Here is a 23,757-nt window from a genome sequence, read left to right as displayed (position 1 = left end):
AAGTTATTTTAACTTAGTGTGATAGAATTTATTTTTTGTGTTCTTGTTATTGTGATTTTTTTTTGTAATATAGTTTTGAATCGTGAATGTTAGTGTGTATGGTTGTATAGTATTTAACTTTTTTATCGTAGACCAAATCACTTCTTAAGTGATTTGAAGGACTTAATGATTCAGTTAAGAGTAAAGAAGGCAGTTTGACTGCCCTCTTTACTGCAGAGGGGGAATGAAAATGCACAAACAGATAGGTTACACTCTATATTCCAGCCACTATAAGGAACATAAAACACTTCACAACATGGATGGCTTACACTGGCGTCTCATAATAAATGGCGTGTATCCAATGATACGTCATGATACGTCATTATGTAAATGGAACGTTTGATCACACATCATTATTTTAGTTATTATCGAGCAAAATCTTTGCGTGAACACATTACAGCGTGTTCGAGAGAAGTTCCTTTACGAATACACAGTGTAAGCAGATGTTCGGAAAAGGCTCAGAGTACAGCTTCACGTCTTGAGTCCTTAGCAAGTGCTTTGAAGTTGAGTGTTTCTTCACGATTTCCATGTGAGAAAGATATTATTCATCTATTAAGAATCAATAATTAAAATGTGAATTTCACGCGACCAGATTTGCTACATTAATTTTCATAATTCCGGACAGTTGCCCTTGAGATATAAACGGAAACCTACCATTATTAAAAAAATACACTCGCTGACTAGTCAAGTCCCTGATATTTTTAACCTGTCGTAACCGGGTCCCTTTAATGGAAAATGGAGTGTTGATTTTTGTGAGAGTGGAGGCTCCTGCCGAAGCGAAGGTGACCATAGTCATCGTAATCACCGCCGCGCTTCCCGAACCTCATATGACCGTATTCGTCGAATTCTCGCTTGCCGGCGGCATCACGGAAGTCGAGCAGCTCTGGGTCTTCGAAGTCAGCCACCAGCTCCTCTACCAGCGCCGGCGCCAGCCCTCCCTCCTCCAGCTGGAACGATAGTGTGTCAGGTGTGTTATCTTTAAAACCCTTCAGCTACACATGAGTCATTAACACCGTATTTAGTTCATTAACAGCTAGCAAACTTTAATATTTAAGGAAGAAGAGAAACTTTCAGTGTATATCCACTGCGAGATATACACCTCTAATGTATGTATGTATGAAGGTGGGGTAACTGGAGCTATACACTTATATTTTTTACTTTGAACACGTAGTGTTAGATAAATGTTAGCTGATGGGAAGCTGGCCGTTATTATTTACATATATCTGCTTACTTGACCATCTCCAGAATGGTCACTTATTGTCACTAGTGGTGCAGTTGTAAGGTAGGAGGTGCAATCTTTCAACCTTCCATGACACAGCTGTGGTCCAGATTACTAATGAGGGTGAAATGATCCTCTAGCGAAGAAATGCACTAGCAAAAATTAGTGTGGAAGGAATATTCTAGTTTCTGCCATTGTATTCCCTCCACACTAATTTCTGCGTCATATATAGCTGGTCCGTTTTCTGGAGGAAATACAGTAGGTTCTTCTAGTTTATTCCCTCTGACAGCGTTACACCTTACCATAAAGCAGTTAGAATTGACTCAGTTGAAGGATCAGTCTGTTAATGTTAAGAGCATAATTGTGTATCAGCGGAATGGGTGGAAACTTACTAGGCTGAGGTACACTAAATTATATATCGTCTATTGGCTATCGTATTTCTTTTCAACTAGTAAGAGATGCCTAAGAATAAATGCCTGAAACATTTAGGAAATGCCTTAAGATGCAAGTTTGTTAGGATATTGGATATAGTTCCTTGGACCTTTTTTATTTACAGCTATTCTTTCTAGTTTCGCCTAATTATTTTGTTTATAAAGTGAATTCTTGTGTGGTTACATTGACACAGTATCTAAGACTAGCTTTTCTGGCACTCGGCGCACTCAGATAAACGTAGTCTCAGTCAAATTTTGTTTTAAATATTGTATTTGTATCATACCTCCTGGCATTATGCTTCAACATTCCTAATTCTTTTTTACTGATTTTGTAATTGAGGAGAAATAATGTGAAACTACTGTAAATGCACATTGGTTTGTAAAGGGAGGAGGGAATGGAACTAAACTGTGTATATATATATTCTTTAAATATAACATTTTCTGAATGTTTAGTCAAGAATTCATGGCGTCGTAAAAAGAGGGGAGAACAGTGCTCCAATTAGCTGTTGTTATATATATGGTTATAACTAACCTTAAATTTTAAAAGGGTGGAGCGGTTAGCCAGCGGAAGGCCTCGGTCAGATTACCAAAAGCTCCAGCTAAGACTCGCGTCAGGAAACATTTGTTCTGTTTCCTGACAAACCATAAACGTAAGTAACCATTCTACAGAATTCATTACCTTTGTAACTTGTGAGCTCATTACTTTTGTACCTAGTTCAGCTATCAAAACTTTGGGGGCCCAGTCCCTGGACCCATTACGTACCTCTGTAATCTGTAAATACCTTTGTAACTTGTCATGATTGTGACCAGACCTACCTGGAGTTCATTACCTTTGTAAATTGTGAGTTCATTACCTTTGTAAATTGTGAGTTCATTACCTTTGTAAATTGTGAGTTCATTACCTTTGTAAATTGTGAGTTCATTACCTCTGTAATTTGCTCAGCTATCAAAACTTTGGAGTCCAGTCCCTGGACCAATTATGTACCTCTGTAATCTTTTGACTACCGCCCACAGGATGGGTATGGGGTGCATAATAAACATATTAAACTAACTCCTGACAAACCTTACCTGACCTAAGCGTACCTGCTCTAGTTTGAACTTTTTTTGTAAATATAATCTAGTTTTTAGTGCAGCATAAAAAAATTAAGTCGCTAAGAAATGTTTTGTTCTGAACTAACGTGATGTATAAAATAAAATACTATTTACCAGTGTTCAAAAAATGGGGCTAATTCTTAAAATTAAAAAATTGCATTCAGTAAATCTGTACGTACCTTGTGTCTGACCACCGGTGCTATGGAGGAACACGTACGTACCTTGTGTCTGACCACCTGTGATGTGGAGGAACATGTGCGGACCTTGTGTCTGACCACCGGTGATATAGAGGAACATGTACGTACCTTGTGTCTGACCACCTGTGCTATGGAGGAACATGTACGTACCTTGTGTCTGACCACCGGTGATATGGAGGAACATGTACGTACCTTGTGTCTGACCACCGGTGATATGGAGGAATATGTACGTACTTTGTGTCTGACCACAGGTGGTAGGACCCGTGCTAGGGAGGAGTGTATACATACCCTGTGTCTGACCACGGGTGCTAGAACCCGTGCTAGGCAGGGGTGTATACATACCCTGTGTCTGACCACGGGTGCTAGAACCCGTTCTAGGCAGGGGTGTATACATACCCTGTGTCTGACCACGGGTGGTATAACCCGTGCTAGGGAGGAGTGTATACATACCCTGTGTCTGACCACAGGTGCTAGGACCCGTGCTAGGGAAGATGGTCTGGCCGGGGCTGTGACGCCCCCACAGAGCAACACAGCAGCCATCACCGCCAGTATCGCAGCGCACCAACTAGTCCACTTCATTGTTGACACACGTCCTGGGTCCTGTACGCTGGAAGGGGAAGCAATAACACAAAATTAAATAAAAAAAAAAACAGTATGTATATCCCACTCTCCTCCCATCGCGGACTTAATTCCGAGCTTCCTGATGGCCGGGCCGAGACATTCTCTACTCCTATTAGCGAGGTCTATGGATCGAACCTCTAATGTTTCACATACACTTATTAAGGTATTAGCATATTGTAGGTCGGCATGATGCAGTGGTGAGATCTTGTGCTTGGGGAGAAGAGACAGGAAATAATGTGTCGTTATATGAATAGACAAGATATATTCATGTAAATAGTTCATTACCACTGTAACTTGTTCATCTGTCAAAACTTTGCGGTCCAGTCCCTGGACCCATCATGTGCCTCTGTAATCGTTTGACTCCCGTCCATAGGATGGGTCTGGGGTGCATAATAAATATATTAAACTAAAATTAAACTGCCCAGAGACGACGACGAGGTCACCGCCCCTCGGCCCGGTGCCAGACCAGGACTCCAGCAAAGATAAATAGGTTTAAAATATGCCGCTACTTAATTTTATCAGTTAATATGTATGTGTAAAGTGGAGAAATGCACACGGTGTATACCTCGAGAAGTGTGTATCTCAGTATACACACACCATGCAGTGTGCATCTCGGCATTTACACATTTGAGGAATCTGTTGGGGTCCCTCTTGTCTGCCTGAAATGCCCCGGCATGTTAGTGGCTTTCTTTGTATTTAACAAATCAAAACTAATCACACATCGTAAATATTGCAAAGGAATGAAAATCTTTAATCTTTAATCCTTTATCTTTAGACGGCAAAGAGTTTGTTGGTGATAACCCTTATTCATGAAGGGAGAGTGTTGAATGAAGAGTCGTGGTCCCTTAACACTTCTTGAAGTCTCTATCAGTGTACTCATACTTTTCCTGCTTTTTACAGGAGGTATCCTGCATCTCTGCCAAATCTTTTGTGTGCGTAAGAGTAATTTCAGTGTGCAAGTTTAGGACCAACCCCTCCAGTATCCTCCAGATGTAAATTATATCTTTCTCACCTATGTTCTAAAGAATGCAGTTCTAGGGACTTCCAGCACTCCCAGTAATTAAGTGCCTGACTGTGTTTATACGAGTTGTGAAGGTTCTCTGTACATTTTCCAACACAGCAATTTCGACTGCCTTGCAGGGGACCGTTATTACACAGCAATACTCCAGCCTAGAGAGAACGAGTGACATGAAGACGGTCATCACTGGCTGAGCATCTCTTGTTTTGAAGATTCCAGTTATACGACCTATTGTTCTTCTTGCAGTTGCTATAATAAAATTGCTGTGTTCCTTGAAAGTGAGATCTGATATTTTCATTCCCAGGCCTTTTATATCTGGTTTAAATTGCCTTGCACTCCGATTTAGTTATAAGTTCCACATGTAGTCTAAAAGTCTCGCATATATAAGTCTAAAATGTAGTCTATAAGTTCCACAGTTAGTATATAAGTTCTACACTTAATCTTATAAGGTCCAAAATTACACACTAATTGGGGGGAAAGAAATTTCTACCCAAAAATTATTATAAATACTCAGAGATATGTGACCTGTCCTCCTATGGACTACCAGCAGCAACTTCCGACATTTTCGTAAAAATCTAATGGAGATGGGCGGGTCTTGTACAGAGTGGATGACTGTGATGGATGACCAGGAGGCGAGACTCAAGTACTTGTTATTGTGCATGCTTCAAGGACCAGGAGGCGAGACTCAAGTACTTGTTATTGTGCATGCTTCAAGGACCAGGAGGCGAGACTCAAGTACTTGTTATTGTGCATGCTTCAAGGACCAGGAGGCGAGACTCAAGTACTTGTTATTGTGCATGCTTCAAGGACCAGGAGGCGAGACTCAAGTACTTGTTATTGGGCATGCTTCAAGGACCAGGAGGCGAGACTCAAGTACTTGTTATTGTGCATGCTTCAAGGACCAGGAGGCGAGACTCAAGTACTTGTTATTGTGCATGCTTCAAGGACCAGGAGGCGAGACTCAAGTACTTGTTATTGGGCATGCTTCAAGGACCAGGAGGCGAGACTCAAGTACTTGTTATTGTGCATGCTTCAAGGACCAGGAGGCGAGACTCAAGTACTTGTTATTGGGCATGCATGCTTGTTATTGAGCATGCTTCAAGGACCAGGAGGCGAGACTCAAGTACTTGTTATTGTGCATGCTTCAAGGACCAGGAGGCGAGACTCAAGTACTTGTTATTGTGCATGCTTCAAGGACCAGGAGGCGAGACTCAAGTACTTGTTATTGGGCATGCTTCAAGGACCAGGAGGCGAGACTCAAGTACTTGTTATTGGGCATGCTTCAAGGACCAGGAGGCGAGACTCAAGTACTTGTTATTGTGCATGCTTCAAGGACCAGGAGGCGAGACTCAAGTACTTGTTATTGTGCATGCTTCAAGGACCAGGAGGCGAGACTCAAGTACTTGTTATTGTGCATGCTTCAAGGACCAGGAGGCGAGACTCAAGTACTTGTTATTGTGGCATGTACTTCAAAGGACCGGGAGGCGAGACTCAAGTACTTGTTATTGGGCATGCTTCAAGGACCAGGAGGCGAGACTCAAGTACTTGTTATTGTGCATGCTTCAAGGACCAGGAGGCGAGACTCAAGTACTTGTTATTGTGCATGCTTCAAGGACCAGGAGGCGAGACTCAAGTACTTGTTATTGTGCATGCTTCAAGGACCAGGAGGCGAGACTCAAGTACTTGTTATTGTGCATGCTTCAAGGACCAGGAGGCGAGACTCAAGTACTTGTTATTGTGCATGCTTCAAGGACCAGGAGGCGAGACTCAAGTACTTGTTATTGTGCATGCTTCAAGGACCGGGAGGCGAGACTCAAGTACTTGTTATTGTGCATGCTTCAAGGACCAGGAGGCGAGACTCAAGTACTTGTTATTGTGCATGCTTCAAGGACCGGGAGGCGAGACTCAAGTACTTGTTATTGTGCATGCTTCAAGGACCGGGAGGCGAGACTCAAGTACTTGTTATTGTGCATGCTTCAAGGACCGGGAGGCGAGACTCAAGTACTTGTTATTGTGCATGCTTCAAGGACCGGGAGGCGAGACTCAAGTACTTGTTATTGTGCATGCTTCAAGGACCAGGAGGCGAGACTCAAGTACTTGTTATTGTGCATGCTTCAAGGACCAGGAGGCGAGACTCAAGTACTTGTTATTGTGCATGCTTCAAGGACCAGGAGGCGAGACTCAAGTACTTGTTATTGTGCATGCTTCAAGGACCAGGAGGCGAGACTCAAGTACTTGTTATTGTGCATGCTTCAAGGACCAGGAGGCGAGACTCAAGTACTTGTTATTGGGCCTGCTTCAAGGACCAGGAGGCGAGACTCAAGTACTTGTTATTGTGCATGCTTCAAGGACCAGGAGGCGAGACTCAAGTACTTGTTATTGTGCATGCTTCAAGGACCAGGAGACGAGACTCAAGTACTTGTTATTGTGCATGCTTCAAGGACCAGGAGGCGAGACTCAAGTACTTGTTATTGTGCATGCTTCAAGGACCAGGAGGCGAGACTCAAGTACTTGTTATTGTGCATGCTTCAAGGACCAGGAGGCGAGACTCAAGTACTTGTTATTGTGCATGCTTCAAGGACCAGGAGGCGAGACTCAAGTACTTGTTATTGTGCATGCTTCAAGGACCAGGAGGCGAGACTCAAGTACTTGTTATTGTGCATGCTTCAAGGACCAGGAGGCGAGACTCAAGTACTTGTTATTGTGCATGCTTCAAGGAGATGTCTAGATGTTTGAAAATCTCTTAATAAAAAGAAGAGTAGCAAGCCTCCCCTTCCTTCAGTCTCACTTGACTTGATCACATCACCTTCTATCACTTTCCATCCCATCACCTCCCATTCCACCACCTACATCCCACCACCACCCATCCCACCACCTCTCATCCCATTACCTCTCACCCCACCCCCTACCATCCCATTACCTCACGTCCCACCACCTCTCATCCTATTACCTCTCATCCCACCACCTCTCATCCCACCACCTCTCATCCCACCACCTCTCATCCCATTACCTCTCCTCCCACCACCTCTCATCCCACCACATCTCGTCCCATTACCTCATATCCCATCACCTCTCATCCCATCACCTCTCATCCCATTACCTCTCATCCCATTACCTCTCATCCCACCACCTCTCATCCCATCACCTCTCATCCCATCACCTCTCATCCCATTACCTCTCATCCCATCACCTCTCATCCCATCGCCTCTCATCCCATCACCTCTCATCCCATTACCTCTCATCCCATCACCTTTCATCCCATTACCTCTCATCTCATCACCTCTCATCCCACCACCCCCCATCCCATTACCTCTCATCCCATCACCTCTCATCTCATTACCTCTCATCCCACCACCTCTCATCCTACCACCTCTCATCCCATCACCTCTCATCTCACCACCTCTCATCCCATCACCTCTCATCCCATCACCTCTCATCTCACCACCTCTCATCCCGTCACCTCTCATCCCATCACCTCTCATCCCATCACCTCTCATCCCATCACCTCTCATCTCACCGCCTCTCATCCCGTCACCTCTCGACTCATTACCTCTCATCCCATCACCTCTCATCCCATCACCTCTCATCCCACCACCTCTCATCCCACCACCTCTCATCCCATCACCTCTCATCCCATCACCTCTCATCCCATCACCTCTCATCCCATCACCTCTCATCCCATCACCTCTCATCCCATCACCTCTCATCCCATCACCTCTCATCTCACCACCTCTCATCCCATCACATCTCATCCCATCACCTCTCATCCCATCACCTCTCATCTCATCACCTCTCATCCCATCACCTCCCATCTCATCACCTCTCATCCCATCACCTCTCATCTCATCACCTCTCATCCCATCACCTCTCATCCCATTACCTCTCATCCCATCACCTCTCATCCCATCACCTCCCATCTCATCACCTCTCATCCCATCACCTCCCATCTCATCACCTCTCATCCCATCACCTCTCATCTCATCACCTCTCATCCCATCACCTCTCATCACATCACCTCTCATCCCATCACATCTCATCCCATTACCTCTCATCCCATCACCTCTCATCTCATCACCTCTCATCCCATCACCTCTCATCACATCACCTCTCATCCCATCACATCTCATCCCATCACCTCTCATCCCATCACCTCCCATCTCATCACCTCTCATCCCATCACCTCCCATCTCATCACCTCTCATTCCATCACCTCTCATCTCATCACCTCTCATCCCATCACCTCTCATCACATCACCTCTCATCCCATCACATCTCATCCCATCACCTCTCATCCCATCACCTCCCATCTCATCACCTCTCATCCCATCACCTCCCATCTCATCACCTCTCATCCCATCACCTCTCATCTCATCACCTCTCATCCCATCACCTCTCATTCCATCACCTCTCATCTCATCACCTCTCATCCCATCACCTCTCATCCCATCACCTCTCATCTCATCACCTCTCATCCCATCACCTCTCATCCCATCACCTCTCATCTCATCACCTCTCATCCCATCACCTCTCATATCATCACCTCTCATCTCATCACCTCTCATCCCATCACCTCTCATTCCATCACCTCTCATCTCATCACCTCTCATCCCATCACCTCTCATCCCATCACCTCTCATCCCATCACATCTCATCCCATCACCTCTCATCCCATCACCTCCCATCACTTTGCATCCCTCAGACGCTGTTCGACTCTACGGGTTTAGCTGCAATATATAAATATTTTTTTATGTAATATTCTTGGTGCCATATTAAAATAAATGGTTTATGAAAAACTTGCATAACAACGTGTAATTTTGCCTTGTAGTGCGCGTTGTTCAGGTGAGTCATTGTCGTTGATGTACTTGAATTATGTACAAGGTGAGAGACTACTTGGTAATACCTGGTTTATGTACAGGCTGAGAGACTGTACTTGGTAATACCTGGTTTATGTACAGGCTGAGAAACTGTACTTGGTAATACCTGGTTTATGTACAAGCTGAGAAACTGTACTTGGTAATACTTGGTTTATGTACAGGCTGAAAGACTGCTTGGTAATACCTGGTTTATGTACAGGTTGAGAGACTATATTTAGTAATACCTGGTTTATGTACAGGCTGAGAGACTGTTCTTGGTAATACCTGGTTTATGTACAGGCTGAGAGACTGCTTGGTAATACCTGGTTTATGTACAGGCTGAGAGACTGCTTGGTAATACCTGGTTTATGTACAGGTTAAGAGACTATATTTAGTAATACCTGGTTTATGTACAGGCTGAGAGACTGTTCTTGGTAATACCTGGTTTATGTACAGGCTGAGAGACTGCTTGGTAATACCTGGTTTATGTACAGGTTGAGAGACTATATTTAGTAATACCTGGTTTATGTACAGGCTGAGAGACTGTTCTTGGTAATACCTGGTTTATGTACAGGCTGAGAGACTGCTTGGTAATACCTGGTTTATGTACAGGCTGAGAGACTGTTCTTGGTAATACCTGGTTTATGTACAGGCTGAGAGACTGCTTGGTAATACCTGGTTTATGTACAGGCTGAGAGACTGCTTGGTAATACCTGGTTTATGTACAAGCTGAGAGACTGTTCTTGGTAATAGTGTTATATCATGTTTATATCGGAGCCTCGAGGAGCACTTTCTGGCTTGGTTGCTATTTTACAGCCACCACGAACTCTTAATGCACTGCGGGGGCTGGCCACCTCCGCCTCACAACGTGCCGGCCAGAATTTTACAATTCATTGAGGAGTAAAGCAAAACTTTATTTTGCTCGTATTTATAAGAATATAAAAGTTAAGGAGGAGTGTTAATGTTGCAGTTTAAAAACTGTAGTGTAAAGCACCCTTCTGGCAAGACAGTGATGGAGTGAATGATGGTGAAAGTTTTTCTTTTTCGGGCCACCCTGCCTTGGTGGGAATCGGGCAGTGTGATAATAATAAAATAAAAGTTAATATAATGCCATAATATACTAAAGAATTATCCCTTTTGGTTCGCCGTAGTATTTATTCTACTTCAACCCATTTCAGAACTCAACCCTCAGGAATACTACCACCCCAGGATGCTACGGGTAACAAGTTTAAGAAAACTGGTTCATAGTCTCCACCCTCCACCCGGCTCCTTCTGTTGTGAGCAGAAAACAATATCTATGAATAAATAAGTGATGAGAATTTGGATCTTATCTGAATTCTGACCTAAGAAGTAATTCAAATATTATCAAAACGAATATTAATATTAAAGGTAGCAGGAGCGGCAAGGAAAGACTAAGACAAGTTTGTCTCAAGGAACAACAACGACTAACAGGTGTAGCTGGCTAGGCTTGTCTCAAGGAACAACAACGACTAACACAGGTGTAGCTGGCTAGGCTTGTCTCAAGGAACAACAACGACTAACACATGTGTAGCTGGCTAGGCTTGTCTCAAGGAACAACAACGGCTAACACAGGTGTAGCTGGCTAGGCTTGTCTCAAGGAACAACAACGACTAACACAGGTGTAGCTGGCTAGGCTTGTCTCAAGGAACAACAACGGCTAACACAGGTGTAGCTGGCTAGGCTTGTCTCAAGGAACAACAACGACTAACACATGTGTAGCTGGCTAGGCTTGTCTCAGGGAACAACAACAGCTTGTCATCTCTTTCTCCCAAAACAATTTTCACGAGTTAGGCTACGAATTGAATAAATTACTCAGTTTACACAATTAGCTATCATTAGGGGCAATTTGTCTCCTTGAAGGAGACAAAAAAGTTAGCTAATACTTACTTCTAAGAGCTAAGACAGTAGTACATGCTGTGCTCAGACTGGCAGTATCCAGATACTTGTCTGTACACTACGACGTGTATGTATCACAGTGTATACCCCAAGAGTTTACATTAATTCATATTTTAGGGATTAAGTGATCCACGATTAATAGTATCAAATTTACCCATAGATACTGTAATTGCTAATGACTGGAAGTGGTGGAAGCACTTAGCTAACTCAGAAAGAGGAAGAATATATGAGTTTGTTGATTTACAACAACAAGCAATTTGTGACATCAGATGTCTTGAAGCTATATTATTATTATTATTATTATTATTATTATTATTATTATTATTATTATTATTATTATTATTGTCATTGTTTTTTATTATTTTATTAACACATCGGCCGTTTCTCACCAAGGCAGGGTGGCCCGAAAAAGAAAAACTTCCATCATCATTTAGTCCATCACTGTCTTGCCAGAGGCGCGCTTACACTACAGTTATAAAACTGCAACATTAACATCCCTCCTTCAGAGTGCAGACACTGTACTTCCCATCTCCAGGATTCAAGTCCGGCCTGCCGATTTCCCTGAATCCCTTCATAAATGTTACCTTGCTTACACTCCAACAGCACGTCAAGTCCTAAAAACCATTTGTCTCCATTTGCTCCTATCTAACAAGCTCACGCATGCTTGCTGGATGTCCAAGCCCCTCGCACACTGAACCTCGTTTACTCCCTCTCTCCAACTTTTCCTAGGCCGACCCCTACCCCGCCTTCCCTCCACTACAGATTTATACACTCTCGAAGTCATTCTATTTCCTTCCACTCTCTCTACATGTCTGAACCACCTCAGTAATCCCTCCTCAGCCCTCTGGATAACAGTTTTGGTAATCCCGCACTTCCCCCTAATTTCCAAACAACGGAAACTCTGCATTATATTCACACCACACATTGCCCTCAGACATGACATCACTGCCTCCAGCCTTCTCCTTGTTGCTACATTCACCACCCATGCTTCATACCCATATAATTATAATAATTATCATTATTATTGTCGTGGGGGTTCGTGAAGAGATAATGGAGTAAGAAATACACGTTGGATGTCTTGGAGGCATATAATTATTATTAAGAGAGTCTCGAGGAGAAGCCCAGGCCTGCCTGTCGAGTGTAAGCCTAGCGCTGAACTGAGACGGAGGCCTCTTGCTGGCGCCTGACATGTGCGGGAATCGTGACGTCACGGCTAGCAAGGGATTATCTAAGTATACTGCACAGTACACAGTAACGCTACTGACATTATTATTATTATTATTATTATTATTATTATTATTATTATTATTATTATTATTGCATTCATGGACCATACAGTGCCTGGGAAATGGAAAGTAATACAGATTAGATGCATGGAAAGCGAGGAGAGTTGCAGTTCTTCATATTAGACCTTCACCGGCAAACTACGAACTCGTTTGTGTCTACGTTGTTTGACTAGAGGTGCAGCGCTGTATGCCCCTGGTGGGTTTAGCGCTTGGGTTTGATAATAATAATAATAATAATTAACTACATATCATGGAAAGCACTCTTAATACAGTGACTATGGGAAGGTAGAGATCTCAACTGTTATGGGTATGGTGCTGCAGTGATAAGTATGTGTGACTTTAATTATTTGCGAATTGGAAATGCTCATCTCAAAAGTGTTTTAAAGAACGTTAGAGATTCCAGATTTGTTTGTAGATTTGTTATCAAGCTTTCATTGAGTCCGCGAGGCTAGGAGTGAAAGTACTCGTTGATGGGACCACAGGCTGACACTCCACCATTGAGTCCGCGAGGCTAGGAGTGAAAGTACTCGTTGATGGGACCACAGGCTGACACTCCACCATTGAGTCCGCGAGGCTAGGAGTGAAAGTACCCATTGATGGGACCACAGGCTGACACTCCACCATTGCAAAGGCCATTTTTTTCCCTAAGATCAAACCTAATTATCTCTCATTCCTTAGGCACGATATGGCCCCTACGGGGTTAGCGCTTAGCCATGAAAATAATAATCGAGGCTTGCGAAAACAAAAAGGTTAGCATCACCTTTGTTAACATCGAGAGGAAACTACGACAAACACACTCACAAGGACGCTCTTGTTTAACGGACATTATTATGTACTTGGCCTAGGATGATGGGGATAATGAAGCCATGAATAGTGTGTGGTGGTGGGGTGCACAAGTGTTGACACACGCACACTGCTTCCCCCTCTCATTCATTATTCACACACAGCAGCAGCAGCAGCTGTGTGTAAGTTTTTGAACACCAATAGTAGTATTATCATAGGTTGTTCTGACCTACTTCACCCGTGGCACTGACTGCATCCATAAGACCTAACATAAGATTGAAAGAACACTGAGGCAGGCCTACTGGCCCATGCTGAGCAAGCCCAGTTTACAGTACCCATCCACACACTCGTGTGCCCGTCCAACCTACATTTAACTACCCAAAGTAGTTGCCTCAGTGACGCTACTTTTGACTTTGTTCCATTCATCTACAACTCCGTCGCCGAACCAGTACTTCTCAATATCCTCTCTACATCTCAAACCTGAATCAGTCAGTTGCTGCGAGTCCTGTCTTGGTTAGATATTTTCAACACGTTATTTACATCTCTTTCATTAGGTATCCGTGAAGGAAGACCTAAATTTGGCTGAATTTTTTTTCTTCCAATTTTTCGATTTTCTTTCGCTCATAACTCAAATACGCCTTAGCCAATCGCTTTTAAATTTTCAGTACTTGTGTACGGTATCGAAGATCAAATTCTTGGAGCAATTGACATGTTCGCGTGTCCTATAGCCAAAGTTGTTGAAGCCATTCCCAGCATCTTGGAATGGTTCAGATAACTTTCATAACTCTCAGCAGCGTAGCTTCAAACGCTAAAAAATGTGCTTCCTAATTCGACGATGGCGGAGTGGAATAAAAGTGTGTAGGAGCAGATTTGGCTATTTAATGTGTAAAGCTGTGTGAACTTTTAATTCCCGTTTAATCATCACGATCAAAGTATATGCGTCTTCTTCTTCTGAATTGTTTTATTATTTAATTGCACGAGTTTTTTTTTATTGTCATACTCCATCACACGTGGTTTTCCTGCCATACTCCATCACACAATATGACTTTCCTGCCATACTCCATCAAATGATTTTCTTGTCATAATTCATGCACGATTTTCCTGTCATACTCCATCATACAAAAATTACCTGTTATACTCCATCTTACAAAAATTACCTGTACTCCATCTTACAAAAATTACCTGCTATACTCCATCACACAATATGAATTTCTTGTCATATCACGTTTAACATGATTTTCCTGTCACGCACGAGGGATAATTTTCATGTTATATTTCACAGTCCATGATGGCCTCTCAACACTTAGATCGTCAGTCTTGGCTGGGAGACTTAAGTAAGGCGATGAGAATATCGCCAAATATTGAATGCAGTTTAAAAATCTTACTTAAAATATGTTGCATTGTTGAGTGTTTATCTTTGGTTAATTGAGCAACCAAGAGAAAGTGCCAGTCTTGAATATAATACAGAGGGTAAGTTTTGTTTTATGAATTATTACTCAGCAAGGAAAGTTGATACAAGTATCGGGTTCAGCACATCAGCATGTCGCAGTGTTTATGTCGCAGTGTTTATGTCGCACAGTGTTTATGTCACACCGTTTATGTCGCACAGTGTTTATGTTGCACAGTGTTTATGTCGCACAGTGTTCTTCACAGTGTTTATGTTGCACAGTGTTTATGTCGCAGTGTTTATGTCGCACAGTGTTTATGTCACACCGTTTATGTCGCACAGTGTTCTTCACAGTGTTTATGTCACACTGTTTATGTCGCACAGTGTTCTTCACAGTGTTTATGTTGCACAGTGTTTATGTCGCAGTGTTTATGTCGCACAGTGTTTATGTCACACCGTTTATGTCGCACAGTGTTCTTCACAGTGTTTATGTCACACTGTTTATGTCGCACAGTGTTCTTCACAGTGTTTATGTTGCACAGTGTTTATGTCGCACAGTGTTCTTCACAGTGTTTATGTCGCACAGTGTTCTTCACAGTGTTTATGTTGCACAGTGTTCATCATAGTGTTTATGTTGCACAGTGTTCTTCACAGTGTTTATGTCGCACAGTGTTCATCATTGTGTTTATGTCGCACAGTGTTTATGTCGCACAGTGTTTATGTCGCACAGTGTTCTTCACAGTGTTTATGTCGCACAGTGTTCTTCACAGTGTTTATGTCGCACAGTGTTCGTCATAGTGTTTATGTCGCACAGTGTTCTTAACAGAGTTTATGTCGCACAGTGTTCTTCACAGTGTTTATGTCGCACAGTGTTCTTCACAGTGTTTATGTCGCACAGTGTTTATGTCGCACAGTGTTCTTCACAGTGTTTATGTTGCACAGTGTTTATGTCGCACAGTGTTCTTCACAGTGTTTATGTTGCACAGTGTTCATCATAGTGTTTATGTCGCACAGTGTTCTTCACAGTGTTTATGTAGCACAGTGTTCATCATAGTGTTTATGTCGCACAGTGTTCTTCACAGTGTTTATGTCGCACAGTGTTCTTCACAGTGTTTATGTCGCTCAGTGTTCTTCACAGTGTTTATGTTGCACAGTGTTTATGTCGCACAGTGTTCTTCACAGTGTTTATGTTGCACAGTGTTTATGTCGCACAGTGTTCTTCACAGTGTTTATGTTGCACAGTGTTTATGTCGCACAGTGTTCTTCACAGTGTTTATGTCGCACAGTGTTCTTCACAGTGTTTATGTTGCACAGTGTTTATGTCGCACAGTGTTCTTCACAGTGTTTATGTTGCACAGTGTTTATGTCGCACAGTGTTCTTCACAGTGTTTATGTCGCACAGTGTTCTTCACAGTGTTTATGTCGCACAGTGTTCTTCACAGTGTTTATGTTGCACAGTGTTTATGTCGCACAGTGTTCTTCACAGTGTTTATGTCGCACAGTGTTCATGTCGCACAGTGTTCTTCACAGTGTTTATGTCGCACAGTGTTCTTCAGTGTTTATGTCGCACAGTGTTCTTCACAGTGTTTATGTCGCACAGTGTTCTTCACAGTGTTTATGTCGCAGTGTTCTTCACAGTGTTTATGTCGCACAGTGTTTATGTCGCACAGTGTTCTTCACAGTGTTTATGTCGCACAGTGTTCTTCACATTGTTTATGTCGCACAGTGTTTATGTCCCACAGTGTTCTTCACAGTGTTTATGTCGAACAGTGTTCTTCGCAGTGTTTATGCCGCACAGTGTTCTTCACAGTGTTTATGTTGCACAGTGTTCTTCACAGTGTTTATGTCGCACAGTGTTTATGTCGCACAGTGTTCTTCACAGTGTTTATGTCGCACAGTGTTCTTCACAGTGTTTATGTTGCACAGTGTTCTTCACAGTGTTTATGTCGCACAGTGTTCTTCACAGTGTTTATGTCGCACAGTGTTCTTCACAGTGTTTATGTTGCACAGTGTTCGTCACAGTGTTTATGTTGCAGTGTTCTTCACAGTGTTTATGTTGCACAGTGTTCTTCACAGTGTTTATGTTGCACAGTGTTCGTCACAGTGTTTATGTTGCACAGTGTTCTTCACAGTGTTTATGTTGCACAGTGTTCTTCACAGTGTTTATGTTGCACAGTGTTCGTCACAGTGTTTATGTTGCAGTGTTCTTCACAGTGTTTATGTTGCACAGTGTTCTTCACAGTGTTTATGTTGCAGTGTTCTTCACAGTGTTTATGTCGCACAGTGTTCTTCACAGTGTTTATGTTGCAGTGTTCTTCACAGTGTTTATGTCGCACAGTGTTCTTCACATTGTTTATGTTGCACAGTGTTCTTCACATTGTTTATGTCGCACAGTGTTCATCACAGTGTTTATGTTGCAGTGTTCTTCACAGTGTTTATGTCGCACAGTGTTCATCACAGTGTTTATGTTGCACAGTGTTCGTCACAGTGTTTATGTCGCACAGTGTTCTTCACAGTGTTTATGTTGCACAGTGTTCTTCACAGTGTTTATGTCGCACAGTGTTCATCACAGTGTTTATGTTGCACAGTGTTCGTCACAGTGTTTATGTCGCACAGTGTTCTTCACAGTGTTTATGTCGCACAGTGTTCTTCACAGTGTTTATGTTGCACAGTGTTCGTCACAGTGTTTATGTCGCACAGTGTTCATCACAGTGTTTATGTTGCAGTGTTCTTCACATTGTTTATGTCGCACAGTGTTCATCACAGTGTTTATGTTGCAGTGTTCTTCACAGTGTTTATGTCGCACAGTGTTCTTCACATTGTTTATGTCGCACAGTGTTCATCACAGTGTTTATGTTGCAGTGTTCTTCACAGTGTTTATGTCGCACAGTGTTCATCACAGTGTTTATGTTGCACAGTGTTCGTCACAGTGTTTATGTCGCACAGTGTTCTTCACAGTGTTTATGTCGCACAGTGTTCTTCACAGTGTTTATGTCGCACAGTGTTCATCACAGTGTTCATGTTGCACAGTGTTCGTCACAGTGTTTATGTCGCACAGTGTTCTTCACAGTGTTTATGTCGCACAGTGTTCTTCACAGTGTTTATGTTGCACAGTGTTCATCACAGTGTTTATGTTGCAGTGTTCTTCACATTGTTTATGTCGCACAGTGTTCATCACAGTGTTTATGTTGCAGTGTTCTTCACAGTGCTTATGTCGCACAGTGTTCTTCACAGTGTTTATGTTGCACAGTGTTCTTCACAGTGTTTATGTTGCACAGTGTTCGTCACAGTGTTTATGTTGCAGTGTTCTTCACAGTGTTCGTCACAGTGTTTATATCGCACAGTGTTCTTCACAGTGTTTATGTCGCACAGTGTTCGTCACAGTGTTTATGTTGCACAGTGTTCTTCACAGTGTTTATGTCGCACAGTGTTCGTCACAGTGTTTATATCGCACAGTGTTCTTCACAGTGTTTATGTTGCACAGTGTTCGTCACAGTGTTTATGTCGCACAGTGTTCGTCACAGTGTTTATGTCGCACAGTGTTCGTCACAGTGTTTATGTCGCACAGTGTTCGTCACAGTGTTTATATCGCACAGTGTTCTTCACAGTGTTTATGTTGCACAGTGTTCGTCACAGTGTTTATGTCGCACAGTGTTCGTCACAGTGTTTATGTCGCACAGTGTTCGTCACAGTGTTTATGTCGCACAGTGTTCGTCACAGTGTTTATGTTGCACAGTGTTCGTCACAGTGTTTATGTCGCACAGTGTTCGTCACAGTGTTTATGTCGCACAGTGTTCGTCACAGTGTTTATGTCGCACAGTGTTCGTCACAGTGTTTATGTCGCACAGTGTTCGTCACAGTGTTTATGTCGCACAGTGTTCGTCACAGTGTTTATATCGCACAGTGTTCTTCACAGTGTTTATGTCGCACAGTGTTCGTCACAGTGTTTATGTCGCACAGTGTTCGTCACAGTGTTTATATCGCACAGTGTTCTTCACAGTGTTTATGTTGCACAGTGTTCGTCACAGTGTTTATGTCGCACAGTGTTCGTCACAATGTTTATGTTGTTATGTGATGAAAATGTTTTTGGAAACTGCCAAGTTGAAGACTGAGACGCTCGCTCAGTATTTGTGAATCTTTACTGAGACAAAAGTTTCTCCAGCCAGTCACTGGCTTCTTCATTCTAATACAAGACTGATTACCTCAAACTCCTTCTCATCATCCACTGTTGTTCTCTGTATTGGACTGAAGAAGAAACTGGCTGGCGAAACGTTTCCTCAGTAAAAACTCCTAAATGTTGCACAAGTGTCTCATTCTTCATGTTGTTATGTTGCAGGCAACAGTTAGTTAACATTTACGAAGTACCATAATAGTAACATAGCTACTGAAATACTCTTATTTAAAAAAGAGAGAGATTTTAAATTAAATATAACAGAATATAAAAAACGAGCCATCAAGTTGGCGTTAATTTTTCAATACGGAAATTATATTGATAATGAAGTTTAAGGATTAACTCATTCTTGATTGGTGGATTAGATTTTAGATTTTGCCACCGAAGTTGCTAGTTTAATGTGCACCTCATATCCATCCTATGGGCGGTAACGCATCTGGATACATAAAGTCCCAGGAAGTAGGTGCCTTTTGGGGTCTGAGAGACATACACCTCTCAGTATATATATCCTGTGAACAGACAATGAAACTTCATGATCAATGAAGAGGTTACATGCGGCTTAACGACCCTCGTTAACGACCCCATTACCCAACTAATCAACCTCTTTGTGGTGTGGTGAGGTAAGTCAGCCGGAAGCCTCCACCATATAAACAAAAACAGCAGTTAGTGGGTCAGACCGGGCCGCGGGGGCGTTGACCCCCGAAGCTCTCTCCAGGTAAACTACAGGTAAACTCCAGGTAAACCCCAGGTAAACTCATCACGTGACTTGGACCTGTTGTATGGGAACACTTGGCCAGTTTCTCCACGAATAAAATCCCACCCACCATGTAGGGGAGGGTGCGGGGGAAGACACCCACCATCTAGGGGAGGGTGTGGGGGAAGACACCCACCATCTAGGGGAGGGTGTGGGGGAAGACACCCACCATATAGGGGAGGGTGTGGGGGAAGACACCCACCATCTAGGGGAGGGTGTGGGGGGACACCCACCATGTAAGACACCCACCATCTAGGGGAGGGTGTGGGGGAAGACACCCACCATGTAGGGGAGGGTGTGGGGGAAGACACCCACCATCTAGGGGAGGGTGTGGGGGAAGACACCCACCATGTAGGGGAGGGTGTGGGGGAAGACACCCACCATCTAGGGGAGGGTGTGGGGGGAAGACACCCACCATCTAGGGGAGGGTGTGGGGGAAGACACCCACCCTCTAGGGGAGGGTGTGGGGGGAAGACACCCACCATCTAGGGGAGGGTGTGGGGGAAGACACCCACCATCTAGGGGAGGGTCTGGGGGAAGACACCCACCATCTAGGGAAGGGTGTGGGGGAAGACACCCACCATCTAGGGGAGGGTGTGGGGGGAAGACACCCACCATCTAGGGGAGGGTGTGGGGGAAGACACCCACCATCTAGGGGAGGGTGTGGGGGGAACCCACCATCTAGGGGAGGGTGTGGACACCCACCATCTAGGGGAGGGTGTGGGGGAAGACACCCACCATCTAGGGGAGGGTGTGGGGGGAAGACACCCACCATCTAGGGGAGGGTGTGGGGGAAGACACCCACCATCTAGGGGAGGGTGTGGGGGGAATACACCCACCATCTAGGGGAGGGTGTGGGGGAAGACACCCACCATCTAGGGGAGGGTGTGGGGGGAAGACACCCACCATCTAGGGGAGGGTGTGGGGGGAATACGCCCACCATCTAGGGGAGGGTGTGGGGGGAATACACCCACCATCTAGGGGAGGGTGTGGGGGAAGACACCCACCATCTAGGGGAGGGTGTGGGGGGAATACACCCACCATCTAGGAGAGGGTGTGGGGGAAGACACCCACCATCTAGGGGAGGGTGTGGGGGAAGACACCCACCATCTAGGGGAGGGTGTGGGGTAAGACACCCACCATCTAGGGGAGGGTGTGGGGGGAATACACCCACCATCTAGGGGAGGGTGTGGGGGAAGACACCCACCATCTAGGGGAGGGTGTGAGGGAAGACACCCACCATCTAGGGGAGGGTGTGGGGGAAGACACCCACCATCTAGGGGAGGGTGTGGGGGGAATACACCCACCATCTAGGGGAGGGTGTGGGGGAAGACACCCACCATCTAGGGGAGGGTGTGGGGGAAGACACCCACCATCTAGGGGAGGGTGTGGGGGAAGACACCCACCATCTAGGGGAGGGTGTGGGGGAAGACACCCACCATCTAGGGGAGGGTGTGGAGGAAGACACCCACCATCTAGGGGAGGGTATGGGGGAAGACACCCACCATCTAGGGAAGAGTGTGGGGGAAGACACCCACCATCTAGGGGAGGGTGTGGAGGAAGACACCCACCATCTAGGGGAGGGTGTGGGGGAAGACACCCACCATCTAGGGGAGGGTGTGGGGGAAGACACCCACCATCTAGGGGAGGGTGTGGGGGAAGACACCCACCATCTAGGGGAGGGTGTGGGGGTAGGTACTTCTCTCAGAAATTTCAACTCTGGCTGCTGGCGTCAAGTCTTCTCTGGTCGACGTGTCGAGGAATCATCTCAGGGCTGCCAGATGTCCCTCCATCCACACTGTCTTAGGGTGAGGGCGATCTGATGATCCTGGAGGTCTGATGATCCTGGAGGTCTGATGATCCTGGAGGTCTGATGATTCTGGAGGTCTGATGATTCTGGAGGTCTGATGATCCTGGAGGTCTGATGATCCTGGAGGTCTGATGATCCTGGAGGTCTGATGATCCTGAAGGTCTGATGATCCTGGAGGTCTGATGATCCTGGAGGTCTGATGATCCTGGACTTCTGATGATCCTGGAGGTCTGATGATCCTGGACATCTGATGATCCTGGACGTCTGATGATCCTGGACGTCTGATGATCCTGGACGTCTGATGATCCTGGAGGTCTGATGATCCTGGAGGTCTGATGTTCCTGGAGGTCTGATGATCCTGGAGGTCTGATGATCCTGGAGGTCTGATGTTCCTGGAGGTCTGATGATTCTGGAGGTCTGATGATCCTGGAGGTCTGATGATCCTGGAGGTCTGATGATCCTGGAGGTCTGATGATCCTGGAGGTTTGATGTTCCTGGAGGTCTGATGATCCTGGAGGTCTGGTGATCATGGAGGTGTTATGATCATGGAGGTCTGATGATCCTGGAGGTCTGATGTTCCTGGAGGCCTGATGATCCTGGAGGTCTGATGATCATGGAGGTCTTAAAGTTCTTGAAGTTCTGGAAGATCTTAAAATTTTTGAAGTCATTGAAGGTTAAGTAGTTCTGGAAATTTTAGGTTTCATGGTTGTTCTTGAAGATCCGAAAAGCCTTGAAGTTCTTGAAGTTTTCAATGGTATTCGTGGTGCCTAAGTCTGGTCCATGATTCAGGTACTTTTAAATCTCTAGGATGTGACCAGAATAGTTGACTAAGACTCAAGTACCTAGTTTCCTGTGTGTCTTTTAAGACTGGAGGTATGGGAGCGTCTCCTATCACCTGCTGTCCCTGTTATCTAGCAGTAAATAAATATCTGAGAGACAGCTGACTGCTGTGCGTCGCATCCTAGGAAAGGACCTTAAAAGATCCGCATTGGAAATAAGCCACACCGCCAGGCTTTCTTGGGTTATCCTAAGAACGTCAGTGCCGGTACTGCGGCACTGACTGTGTGCTTATGGTGCCACCTGTTGGGTGCATCAACAGGTCGCACCACCTGTTGATGTCCTACCACAGTAACACACACACACACACACACACACACACACACACACACACACACACACACACACACACACACACACACACACACACACACACACACACACACACACACACACACACACACACACACACAAACACACACACACACACACACACACACACACACACACACACACACACACACACACACACACACACACACACACACACACACGGCACCAGTCCTGGAGACACTGGAGGACAGGAGAGATAGGGGGGGACATGATAACGACATACAAAATACTGAGAGGAATTGACAAGGTGGACAAAGACAGGATGTTCCAGAGATTGGACACAGTAACAAGGGGACACAGTTGGAAGCTGAAGACACAGATGAATCACAGGGATGTTAGGAAGTATTTCTTCAGCCACAGAGTAGTCAGTAAGTGGAATAGTTTGGGAAGCGATGTAGTGGAGGCAGGATCCATACATAGCTTTAAGCAGAGGTATGATAAAGCTCACGGCTCAGGGAGAGTGACCTAGTAGCGATCAGTGAAGAGGCGGGGCCAGGAGCTCGGACTCGACCCCCGCAACCTCAACTAGGTGAGTACACACATACACACACACGCGTGCGCGCACGACATAAAATACTAGGAGAAATTGACATGGTGAAGAGGAAGAGAATGTTTCAGAGATAGGATACACGAACAAGAGACCACAACTGGAAACTGAAAAACTCAGATAAATTATAGGGATGTTAGGAAGTATTTCTTTATCAGGTAGCGGAACAATCCGGAAAGTTATATAGTGGAGGCAGGATCCATACATAGGTTTAAGAAGAGGTACGATAAGGCTCTTAGAACAAGGAAAGAGAGAGGATCTAGTAGCGACAGGCGAAGATGCAGGGCCTGGAGCTGTGACTTGACCCCCTGAGATTCTCGCAGGTTCTCTCGAATATCTTCTTGTTCACTGATATCCATGGAACAAACTGTGACGTAACAGGTCTGGAACACAGTTAATGAAAAGTCAAAATGTTCCACTGGGAAACAACCAATAATTGTAATTTACTACTAAAGTGGTGGC

The 23,757-nt window shown here is 44.6% G+C and overlaps 1 protein-coding gene across 1 annotated transcript in view; it reads right to left on the bottom strand.

The window, feature by feature from the left end:
- Nucleotides 1–238: 238 nt before the first annotated feature.
- The window catches only part of Dsk (Drosulfakinin), a 38,682-nt gene continuing 15,163 nt past the window's right edge, over nt 239–23,757 (bottom strand). Inside the window, exons 2-3 of the mRNA XM_053775903.2 lie at nt 3,429–3,585; nt 239–986 (exon numbers count right to left, since the gene is read on the bottom strand). Of these exons, the coding sequence (XP_053631878.1) occupies nt 765–986; nt 3,429–3,557 (351 nt within the window). The 5' untranslated portion in view covers nt 3,558–3,585 and the 3' untranslated portion in view covers nt 239–764. The remainder of the gene's footprint in view (nt 987–3,428; nt 3,586–23,757) is intronic.

The sequence above is a fragment of the Cherax quadricarinatus genome, unplaced genomic scaffold (assembly GCF_038502225.1).
Source record: "Cherax quadricarinatus isolate ZL_2023a unplaced genomic scaffold, ASM3850222v1 Contig1653, whole genome shotgun sequence".
Lineage (NCBI taxonomy): Eukaryota > Metazoa > Arthropoda > Malacostraca > Decapoda > Parastacidae > Cherax > Cherax quadricarinatus.
The sequence above is the reverse complement of the archived record's forward strand: the minus strand, read 5'-3'. Positions and strand labels throughout refer to the sequence as shown.